This window comes from Salmo trutta, chromosome 23 (assembly GCF_901001165.1).
Source record: "Salmo trutta chromosome 23, fSalTru1.1, whole genome shotgun sequence".
Taxonomy (NCBI): domain Eukaryota; kingdom Metazoa; phylum Chordata; class Actinopteri; order Salmoniformes; family Salmonidae; genus Salmo; species Salmo trutta.
The window spans coordinates 14,393,377-14,405,457 of NC_042979.1; the positions used below are offsets into that span (position 1 = coordinate 14,393,377).

At 41.4% G+C, this 12,081-nt stretch overlaps 1 protein-coding gene across 2 annotated transcripts in view; it reads right to left on the reverse strand.

Annotated features, from left to right (window-relative positions):
• The window catches only part of antxr1b (ANTXR cell adhesion molecule 1b), a 36,379-nt gene that overhangs the window by 14,605 nt on the left and 9,693 nt on the right, over positions 1–12,081 (reverse strand). For both annotated transcript variants that reach the window (XM_029709138.1, XM_029709137.1), the window contains exons 3-11: positions 4,985–5,056; positions 4,724–4,795; positions 4,413–4,494; positions 4,189–4,219; positions 3,827–3,906; positions 2,853–2,921; positions 2,222–2,302; positions 1,969–2,029; positions 1,440–1,538 (exon numbers count right to left, since the gene is read on the reverse strand). In XM_029709138.1, coding sequence (XP_029564998.1) covers positions 1,440–1,538; positions 1,969–2,029; positions 2,222–2,302; positions 2,853–2,921; positions 3,827–3,906; positions 4,189–4,219; positions 4,413–4,494; positions 4,724–4,795; positions 4,985–5,056 — 647 coding nt within the window. The remainder of the gene's footprint in view (positions 1–1,439; positions 1,539–1,968; positions 2,030–2,221; positions 2,303–2,852; positions 2,922–3,826; positions 3,907–4,188; positions 4,220–4,412; positions 4,495–4,723; positions 4,796–4,984; positions 5,057–12,081) is intronic.

The following is a 12,081-nucleotide window of genomic DNA, read 5'->3' on the forward strand; positions in this document are numbered from 1 at the left end:
CCCAATGATCCCCAGAGGCACCCAGCCTACAGCAGATGTGCTATATTAGTTGTGGATGAATGCAAAGGAACAAAGAAACCACATTACATTGCTAACTCAGATCTATTTGTGCACTGCTGCACAAACAGAGTCCTTTCTTGGCCCAAAGTCACATTTTTTGTCATGTGTAGGCCACCTTGTGGGATTCTACTGCTCTACATTGGCCCAAGGTTCAGAGGACGTTTTACTCTGGTTCCTTTAAAGTTTTCATGGGAGGTTTAATTAACGCTCTTACTTTTAATAATACTGCTACCTTATTTTGGGTTAACTTTTTTAAACTAAGCACAGATAGAACACATAGAAATACATTTCCTTAGGCATTAATCATGCAAAAACATGTATTTTTTATTGTGACACCGCATCAGTGAGATTCAAACCTATAATCTTCTGTTCTCTAGCTATGGAATTAGTCCACTGCGGAACCAGGACGGAGCTAGCATGCCATTCTTTGACACATACAAAGCTGTTCATTTTAGTCTATTCAAACAGACCCAATTTCATAGGAAACAAGCACTCATTAAGATCAGGTGTGGCCAATTAGTGGGCGCAGCCAACACACCTGAACACACTTAACAAGATAGAGGATAGATAGTTTTGTTGATGCTGAGAATGGACTGCATATTAAATAACATTCTTAGAACATTCTCTGAACTTTACTCAAGGTTTCTTGTGTTTTTATAGAAACAATTTGAGAACGTCTTAAATTGAACCATGAGGAAACCTGTAGGAAACGTTATGCTGAAGTACTGAAATTCCCACAGAAGAATGTTGTTTCTTAACATTCTCTAAACTATTTGAGAACATTCCCAATGTCAAACCAGTTGGAAAACCTTCCTAGAACATTACCAAAATGTAAATAAAATGTAACTATGTTTCAACTCCTAGTAAACATTCTGGTAAAGTAATGAATTACCAAGAAAATAACTAAATTCCTTAATTACTGAATGTGGTGAGAATGTTCCAACGCCAAGCCACTATCCTGCATCATTCCCAGAAAGTTGTGGGGAGGTTGTATGCAAAATAACCATAGGACAACCAGGCTCTCACCAAGCTCCAAGAAACATATGGTTCTCAGAACGTTATTTGCTAGCTAGGCCAACTGGTGCCTGCTTGAACTAATGAGTATTCTTTCAGGCTTGTTCCTTTAAGCTCTTTCATCCAGAATGGTTGAAATCCTTTCTCTTTGCCTTTTTCTCACACAGCCTGAGGACACAGTCAATAACAACCAACTCACTGTGGCATTGCTGAATAGATGTATTTCTAAGCCTCATTACCCTGCACCTAGAATCCTGTGTGAAAGTTAAAGAGATTGTTTCCTGCTCTTTAAAAACAGGGGTGTTGCTGATGGGATTCATTAGGGTTAATGGTCGAAAGTTGTAGGTACCGTAACTTCCACTTACTCAAAGTGAGAGTGTCATTGATGCGGAAGCTACAAAGGACCTTCCCCACCTCACGGGCATGTGAGAAACCATTTCCTTTCACAACCACCTGGAAGGACTCTAAGGCAGGATGAAAGGGAGAGAACAGGGAGAATCATCAATGGCATTTCATCACCTTGATATCATTGGTAAAGAGGAATTACAGTTGATGATAATATTTTCAAGTCCTTATTTCCTGAGGCCAAAAGCTCCCCAATTATCCATAATGATCTGTGATTATCTGAAATCGGACAATATTCAAGCCAAATGCAGGCTAGGCTGAGCCAGAGAGGATGTAACGTTTTAACCGTGCCTATTTATCTTCAGCTGGCACTTTTCATTTACACAGAGTCAAACACATATTTAAGTCAATCCGTTTCCCCCTTGCTGTGTCATTAGACACAGTAGAAACACATAGTGGATTGATCCATGTCTTCAGCTTATCAATAAACAAGTGACAGTGTCATGCAGCTGGAGCCCATTATGAAACCCACTCCAATACACCACTCACCTCCTGCACAGATACTAGAGGGCTCTGCTGCCAATATCTCAATGCATGATCTCTTCAGGATCTTAGGAGAGAGAGTGAGAGAGAGAGAGAAGGATGTGGATAATGGAGACAGCGGTGAGCGGCACAAACTGTAAATCTGTTAGAGTTAGATTTGTTGAAAGTATGTATACCTTGGCTGTTGAAACTATACCTTACAATGGTGAACAGATGTTTGCATCGTTCTACCAGCCCCTAACATTGTCGCCCTACTTACTGAATCAATGGCTCCTTGCAGTGCCTCAAAGCCATCATTTACAGGGAAGACATGGTCCTTACTGTCGGCTATTGTCCAAAGCTGGGGAGGGAGAAGACGTTTTATTTAATAACAGTGTAATAACAATGTGAGACTAGCCAACTGCTAAATCCCCTGCTCACAACAGAAACACGTGGCTCACCTGGGTTTCATTGCTAAATCCCCTGCTCACAACAGAAACACGTGGCTCACCTGGGTTTCATTGCTAAATCCCCTGCTCACAACAGAAACACGTGGCTCACCTGGGTTTCATTGCTAAATCCCCTGCTCACAACAGAAACACGTGGCTCACCTGGGTTTCATTGCTAAATCCCCTGCTCACAACAGAAACACGTGGCTCACCTGGGTTTCATTGCTAAATCCCCTGCTCACAACAGAAACACGTGGCTCACCTGGGTTTCATTGCTAAATCCCCTGCTCACAACAGAAACACGTGGCTCACCTGGGTTTCATTGCTAAATCCCCTGCTCACAACAGAAACACGTGGCTCACCTGGGTTTCATTGCTAAATCCCCTGCTCACAACAGAAACACGTGGCTCACCTGGGTTTCACTGCTAAATCCCCTGCTCACAACAGAAACACGTGGCTCACCTGGGTTTCATTGAAGTCTTTTACTCCCACGCAGTAGACAGAGGCACCCAGTTGACGCGATCGGCCGGCCTAGTGACACACAAATAGACATGAAAGCTCTTTTATAACTCTATATTGACCAAAGTAGAGAACTTAATTTGTGGTGTCAGATACTTTGAAAAGCATTACAATGCACTGTATGAAGGTGCATCCGTAAAGGATGAGGAGGGATTTTATGAAGCATCTATGGAAGGCTTGCAAGACAGATGGGTTTCTGTCTAGCCTTCTCAGTTTGTGCATCCAACTCAGTGGCCTTGTGGTTAGATTGGCACTCAACATTAAGGAGATCGATTTGGGGTAAGCCCCTGCGGCAGACTAGCGTCCTGCCCTGGGGCTGTATACATGTACATTGAGCTGCCTTACGCTGCAGAAAGATAGGCTCTTGGCCGTCTGGGCCGTTTCTGGTTCGGACAAGGCGTACTTGTCCAAGGCTTACTTACTGCAGGTTTGTGCAGGTACTTAGTCTTAAGTCATGACTGATGTTTGGAGACACAGGCGTTTGCTGTCTATAATGGTGCAGGCATTTCTGTAGCAGTCCACTCTATCGATTGTTGATGGTTACATGTAGTGCTTTGAGTGTTCTTCCACAGCCAATGATGACTTCTTGGGTCTTGGTAACATTTAATCAAGTCTAGGAAGTTCTGCACCACTGGCCACCGGCCAATGTATAAACAAGATTGAAACATCCAGTAATTAAAAGGCTGAAATGACCAGCTGAAATAACTTATGTAACCAGCTGTAGAGAGAAACGGCAACTCTAATAATAATAATTACATATGATGACAGGGAGTAGAGTATGAAATTCTGCTCTTCCAGGACTGGAATATCCTGTGGAATGTGGCTGACTATTTTCACTCTGCCCACTCTGAGTGTAGACATAGATATTGCCAATAGATCATCCATTACTGCAGGTCTTAAACAAACATTTCTCTCACCTCTCTCTCTGCCAGATCAAATTGATTCTCCCTCAGTTCGCCATCTGTCAAGGCAATGATGACGCTGGCTGTACGGAAACCTGATGGACCAGGACAAGGCAACAAGACAACAGTTAGAACAAGACAACAGAGCAGAACAGAAAACTGAAGGGGAAGACAATAATAGGATAATTCAAATCTGACACCTCTTCAAGTCTAACCCTTCTGATACCATAGTTTTTTGGTAAAGGGTTCAACAAGGAGCAATACGTTTCAATTGTACTGGTAGCTTTTCATCTGTGTCTGCTTATGACTGGGAGCATAATGAGAGTTCTACCCAAATCATTTATTCCAAGTGCAAATAACAAGAGTAATTTACTCACTGTCTCCAGCATAGTAGATTTGTTCACTGGCCTGGAGGAGCAGATAGAAGAAGGATTTTAAGAAGAATACTTTATTGAGACAGCATTTTGTCTTCTGCTTTTACCCGTATAGAGAGATAAGAATGGTTATTGGAACAGAAAAATATCTTGTACTAATTTTTGCAGTAGGACGTCAAGCTGTTGCCTAGTTACCTTCAGCTACTGGCTTCCAATCCACTACTCACCCTTTGGAACCCTTTGTGCATGAAAGTGTCTCCCCCAGGGTGCACCATACGGAGCTCCTCCAGGCCTGCCCGAATCTGCTCCCTGCTCACACACACACACACACAGAAAAATACAGGCCATTTGTACTGTCAGTGTATCATGTGGGCTGTACCCCACAATAGAAAGATTGGCACACAGTACCTTCCACAAAAAGATTGACCAATGAAGAAAACGAGCAGGTCACTGAAGGTGGTGTATTGTGTAAATCCTGCCTGTGTTAATTGTGAGTAGTTAAAGCATGAGCACAACAGCTTGAGGGATTATGTCTTGCCTGTCTTCTGTTAGTTTCATCAGGATCCGTCCCTCTGTAGAAAACACAATGAAGGACATCCGCAGCTGAGGACTAGCGAGAGAGAGGGATGGGGAGGTTATTTCCACAATTGACTGACATAATCTCTTTGTGTGTTGCTGTTTTGTCCAAATACTTTGTTCAATAACATGTCTGTTTACATCCTTACTGGACTTGACCAATGTATATTCATTGAGCTCTCTGGGACATGTAATGGTGTATCCAGGTAACAATATACTATACCTTATGAATTTATGAGCCAGGTGATCAACAAAGTAATATATCTCATTCCAGTGGTGCTGTACACTCCCTGACCTGAAAGAAAGGTTGGAAGATGTCTGTAAAGCTACCATAATTGACCTGTCCACAAACCAATCACTGCTCCCGTGTGTCCTCCAATCAGCTCACTGGCTCCCCGCCTACAGGGCATTACCTAATTTGATAAAGGTTGTGTTCCCCTGCTCAGACGTTTCTAATGCATGCCAGATTTTACAAAGCCTGGATAGGTATTTTAGGTATCAGCTAACCACATCATATGTTATAGCAATCTGGTGCCTGACGGCACAGTCGATGACATGGCACCAAAATCATACAGTCGATAAAATCGACAGACGTAGCAATAAAAAGGCAATTCCAAGGAACCTCCAAGGAGGCTGAAAAATGTAATCTCTACAAATAATTTACAGGACACCTGGAGATTACTATTCCCAACTACAAAAGACTACACATTTCTTTCTCCAAGTAAGAAATGCTAGTCAAGAATTTATTACATTTTTATTTTAAAAATGCTCTCTACAATTAACTGGGTTAAAAAATATCCATGACATAATGATATTGGATCATTCTCTGGGATCATGCTTAATTACACCAACAGTAAATGCACTTATTGTAACCTTCTGTGCAATTGAGGGAGAAGGGCCTTGCTCAGGGAGGTGACCAAGAACCTGATGGTCACTCTGACAGAGCTCCAGAGTTCCTCTGTGGAGATGGGAGAACCTTCCAGAAGGACAACCATCTCTGCAGCACTCCACCTTTATGGTAGAGTGGCCAGACGGAAGCCACTCCTCAGTTAAAGTCACATGCCAGCCCACTTGGAGTTTGCCAAAAGGCACCTAAAGACTCTCAGACCATGATAAACTAGATTCTCTGGTCTGATGAAACCAATATTGAACTCTTTGGCCTGAATGCCAAGCGTCAGGTCTGGAGGAAACCTGGCACCATCTCTATGGTGAAACATGGTGGTGGCAGAATCATAATGTGGGGATGTTTCTCTGCGGCAGGGACTGGGAGACTAATCAGGATCGAGTAAAAGATGAATGGAGCAAAGTACAGAGAGATCCTAGATGAAAAGCTGCTCCAAAGCACTCAGGACCTCAGACTGGGGCAAAGGTTCACCTTCGGACAATGACACTAAGCACACAGCTAAGACAACACAGGAGTGGCTTTGGGACAAGTCTCAATGTCCTTTCGGTGGCCCAGCCAGAGCCCAGACTTGCACCCGATCGAACATCTCTGGAGAGACCTGAAAATAGCTGTGCAGCGACACTCCCCATTCAACCTGACAGAGCTTGAGAGGATCTGCAGAAAAGAATGGGAAAAACTCCCTAAACACAGGTGTGCCATACTTATGTACATGTGTGATTTCAGTTTGTTTATTTGTATACATTTGCAACATTTTCTAAAAACCTGCTTTTGCTTTGTCATTATGGGGTATTGTGTATATATTTATGAGGAGAAAAAACAATTCAATCAATTTTATATTAACGCTGTAACCTAACAAAATGTGGAAAAAGTCAAAGGGTCTGAATACTTTCCAAATGCGCTGTACATATCCAGTGGAAATTGAATAAAAAACAGCTTTCTGTCCTGAGCTCACTGGTGCAGGAAACTCTGAGGGCCCGGAATAGGCTGGTTGATACAATGTTCCAAGTTTGCTAGCCACCGCTTCAGGCCGGACCCAGTGATGATTTGATACACTAGCAATAGCTCAAGTCGAGACAGATAGAAAGGGAGGCAGAGAGAGAGATGAATATGATTGAAAGAACCGACATTTTCATCAAGATATTTTCTACTGTTTTTATTTGGCCTATGTATTTTACTTAGTTGACGATGGAAGTTATAGGCCTACTGCTGCATTGGCCTATAGGCCCTCTCTGAGTTCTATGCTCTCATTTCTTTATCTGCCAATTGATCACAGTGTATCAATGTGTCCATATGCAGAGGTTAGTGCTCTTGCCATAGTTTAATTTTAACTTTTAGATTTTTATCATTTCACTATAGATTGTTAACCACGAGACAATGATTTAGAGAAACGAAAATGTTATTATTGAAATGAAGCTGTCATGCAGATCGGTAGAAATGGTTGGATTAAATTGTTGGATAAAGTTTCCCCAAACTTGAAACTCACGAGCTGCCTATGGGCTTTACTATTACAGCCATATAAAACAAATTGGAAATTGCAAGCAACTGCACACATAAACGGAAATATGGAAATGAAAGGCCCGTCCACCTGATTCATTCTGGCGCCTGGTCTGCTGCAAAGAGACATGGTTATGGAGTGAGATAGCTGCCAAAAGGTTGAACGTACGTATCATTAGGATTGTAAGAAAATACATACCTAAATTGTTAGGATCGTAAGAAAAGCCATGCGTGAAACATGAAACGTAAACTTGAAATTAGATCTGTAAACTAGCTAACTTCGACTAGCTTCATTCGGTTCATGTCCTTTGCTGATGCCACATTACTGACAAAGGTTTGTACATCTAAAAAATATCTGTAACCGAGTAAAGGGAGACGTGAATTAACATTTACACGTTCAATTCTTACTAGACGTCTCCCTTTACTCGGTTACAGATATTTTTTAGATGTACAAACCTTTGTCAGTAATGTGGCATCAGCAAAGGACATGAACCGAATGAAGCTAGTCGAAGTTAGCTAGTCAATCAAGCAACTCTAGCCCAGACGTTAGAGTTGCTTTGCATCTTCTGGTTTCATTTCCAAAATAAAAGTCTAGAGCTTGTTTTAGAACTGCATTCAATAACAACATGATAGCAGTAGATAGCGGAGTAGAGGCTTGGGCCTTCAGCAAATTACTTCTGTGAGAATGATAAACGACACAGAAGAGCCTTGTCTAGAATAACCGCCTGAGCTTGGCCTATTCCACTCTCTAAATATGTCATGCTGCTGTGTTATTTAATGGCCATACAATTGCATTATTTATTTTTATAGCTGTGTGTGGCTACTGTGGTGATCATGTAACCTAATGAATCACACTTTTTCCAGTATTTGGGAGCACAGACTGTAGGACTTATATTAGGCATTCTGACTGTTGTATTAGTAAATTCCATTTGTATTGCATGCCATTTGTATTGCACAACCCCATCACACAGAGGCTGTATCCATATCAATAAATGAGACAAAACAAGATATTGATTAAATCTTGGCTATAACCTGTTCTGAGCGAAATATCCAAGAGATCCCAAATGGTCAAGACTATCTGTAGCCTATTCTTCTTGCCAGATCTGTTTCCCTATCAGCCACTGCGCGTGCTTCTTCAAATATTTAGTTTAACATTTATTTAGAGGCTATATTTATAGTCCTGTGATAAAACAGTTATAAAACACAGTTCTAAATTATTCTGCAAGATACCAGCACCCAAAATGATAGCCTAAATTGCAATTTTTACAAGTTTTATTTGGATATTATGGTGGAAAATTACAAGATTATGTTATAATACTGTTAATGCATTTAATAGCTTTGATGAGTACTCTGTTATCTGTGTCTGTGGGACTGAGTTGGGCCTCTGGGGCTTGGGGCTGACAATTGATTTATGATGGCTTGCTGATAGAACCTAGATTGAATTGGTGTTTGTGCACAGAGGTACCAGGGAGGAGATGGCTTTGGTATGGATAGCGGATAAGAAGAACCTTGCCTTAGGGCCCAAACCCTGATTTCTATACAATTGCGACAGTCTTCAGAGCAAATGCTATCTGGCTGGGGGATACTCCTTTCTCACAAACAAATCCTAACCTTTTGACTCATCCCACACATCTGTTGTTTGTAATGTATTCAGGAGGATATGTCTTAACTATATAATGCTGTGACTCAGTTCTACTCGTTGGGTTCTCAGCAATCAACTTTGGGTGATTGTTGACCAGCTCCATTACTGCAATAATTAATCGATATTAAAGTATGATTGTTTGAAGCATCTCTCACTTGGTTAGAATTTATTATTAAAGTGACAGGCTAAAGAACTTGAGAATTTAGATGTTTTTGAATACGCACATGGATTTCAATAAAGAAATGGATAAGTCTGTTCTATTCTCTTTGATTTAGTTCCTATTGCAACTCAGACAAATGACTAACATACTGACTGAACTGAATGAAGGATGAATGAAATGTTCAAATATGTTGAAATGACGAGATGCACGCTCTGCACTTTATTTGGCTATAAGGCAAATATTAGAGTATAATGACTCTATTGATGCATGCCTCCAGAAGGGCATCTTCTGAGGCTGAGGGGTGCTTTTCCGAAGGCTCATAGTACTGTGTTGCTGAATGGAGATCACAAGCTCTTCAGCTGGGCAACAGTGTCGTGATGGAGCCTATACGGCGACTACCTAAGACCACTGCAACAGAGTTATTGTAAAGTGTGGGAATAAGCTTATGCCAGATTTAGCCTATGTTTAAGGGCACAAGGCAAGACCCATATGCAGACACGAGGCAGATCCATATACTACCCACCACTGCGACCTGTACGCTCTCGTTGGCTGGCCCTCGCTTCTTACTCGTCGCCAAACCCACTGGCTCCAGGTCATCTACAAGACCCTGCTAGGTAAAGTTCCCCATTATCTCAGCTCGCTGGTCACCATAGCAGCACCCACCTGTAGCACGCGCTCCAGCAGGTATATCTCTCTGGTCACCCCCAAAGCCAATTCCCCCTTCGGCCGCCTCTCCTTCCAGTTCTCTGCTGCCAATGGCTGGAACGAACTACAAAAATCTCTAAAACTGGAAACACTTATCTCCCTCACTAGCTTTAAGCACCAGCTGTCAGAGCAGCTCACAGATTACCGCACCTGTACATAGTCCATCTATAATTTAGCCCAAACAACTACCTCTTCCCCTACTGTATTTATTTATTTATTTTGCTCCTTTGCACCCCATTATTTATATTTCTACTTTGCACTTTCTTCCACTGCAAATCTACCATTCCAGTGTTTTACTTGCTATATTGTATTTACTTCGCCACATTGGCCTTTTTTCCCTTTACCTCCCTTATCTCACCTCATTTGCTCACTTTGTATATAGACTTATTTTTCTACTATATTATTGATTGTATGTTTGTTTTACTCCATGTGTAACTCTGTGTTGTTGTATGTGTCGAACTGCTTTGCTTTATCTTGGCCAGGTCGCAATTGTAAATGAGAACTTGTTCTCAACTTGCCTACCTGGTTAAATAAAGGTGAAATAAAGAAATAAATAAAAAGATGGTTGAGCTCCGATATTTATTATAACACAAGTGGTAGGCAAAAGGCAGGTCGGATACAGGCGAGAGTTCATAAACCAGGTCAGAGTCCAACCAGTACAGGGCATTAGACAGTCTCGAGATCAGGACAGGCAGGGGTTCAGTAACCCGATCTGAGTCCAAACAGTACAAGATGTTAGACAGGCTCGAGTTCAGGGCAGGAAGAATGGTCAGGAAGGTGGGTTCGGTGTCAGGACAGGCAAGGATCAAAACCAGGAGGACTAGAAAAAATAGAGATTGGGGGAAAAAATGGTGGAAAAAATAGGAGCTAGGAGATAACATCTGGTTGACTTGGCAAACCAGACAAACTGGCACAGAGAGACAGAAAACACAAGTATAAATACACCGGGGATGATGAGCGACACCTGGAGGGGGTGGAGACAAGCACAAAGACAGGCGAAACAGATCAGGGCGTGACACTATGTTTATCCTCTCCCTTGTTCATTTCAAAGTCCATATGTTCATGACCCGATTCATATAAATTCATATTATACCCTCCTACAGAATATGCTTTGGCAAGATTTTGAGCGATGAAATAAATATGAAAAGAATCTATAAAAAAACAAAGAATCCAGTGGTCATACCTAATTCGTAGATTCACCAAACATCTATTATATGTTTCATTATTCCTGGTATGTACTACTAGTTATGATTGCAGACAGAGCCCAGAGAATGGGATGGTGCAATATTGAATTAGTCATATTTTGATAAGGTGCATGCATGGGGATGTCCATGTCACCCAGAGATGATTATGCCCATGCTGTAGAGACACACCTAGAGAACTGAAACTTCACTGTTGTAGGCATAATACAGTTATTGCTACCTATACTTGCACTGGCAAACAAATACATGACATTAGCTACTTAAATGTGAAGTAAACTTAACTGAGGAGTAATAGAGAATGAAGACTTTTAACTTGAAAACGTGCCGGATACCTCTTTCCGGTTTCCCTGACTTACATTTTTTTTATATTGTGTTATGATTGTTCACGACGCACTCCTGAAAGGCCGTTTGGGGACATTTTTTTGTTTGTTGGTGAGATGAAACTACCAAAACTCCAAAAGGTTTTATTGTATGTCAAAATTGCAACACAGGGTTTGTTCAAGCCTAAAATGTTAGTCCGTAATTGGAGCATGGTGTTTGTAGGTTCACATATGAAATGTTACGTTTACGTTTCATGTTTCACGCATGGGTTTTCTTACGATCCTAACAATTACGTAGGGAGTTTCTTACGATCCTAACGATACGTACGTTCAACTTTTTGGCAGGTATCTCGCTCCATACATTTGAGTCCTTGTGTCTGCCATTCAAATTCGCTACTACGTTCTGCTGCATAGCCTAGGTGAACACCTTGCATAGCCTACAGTAGCTTAGAGAGTCTAACAGCTACAGATGTAGGATCTTAATTTGATTACTCTTTTGTTGCTGAGAATTTTCCTGCATGAGGTTTAAAAAGGCTTCTAAAGTGTGTAATTTCCACTTTAAAATGTCAGACTTGATTTGCCCTAATGAAAGATGTATCAACCCCTAAAAAAACATTAATTCTAATCCACATAATAATAAAAATGTCCTGTCGCTGCAGGATTGTTTTCCTGCTGTTGAAAACCGTCTCAAATTAAGATCCTACATCTATAGGCTTATATGACGAAAGGGATGTTCAGAATAGGGGGGGGGACAAAAATCTGTGCATAATCGAAACTATTAACAACTTTATTCATGGTGCTTTACTAACAGTAGTATTTCCAACTTTATGGCAACTATCCTTTTAATGACTGTAGGCTAGTAGGCTACATGAGCAGACCCAATAAAACAAACA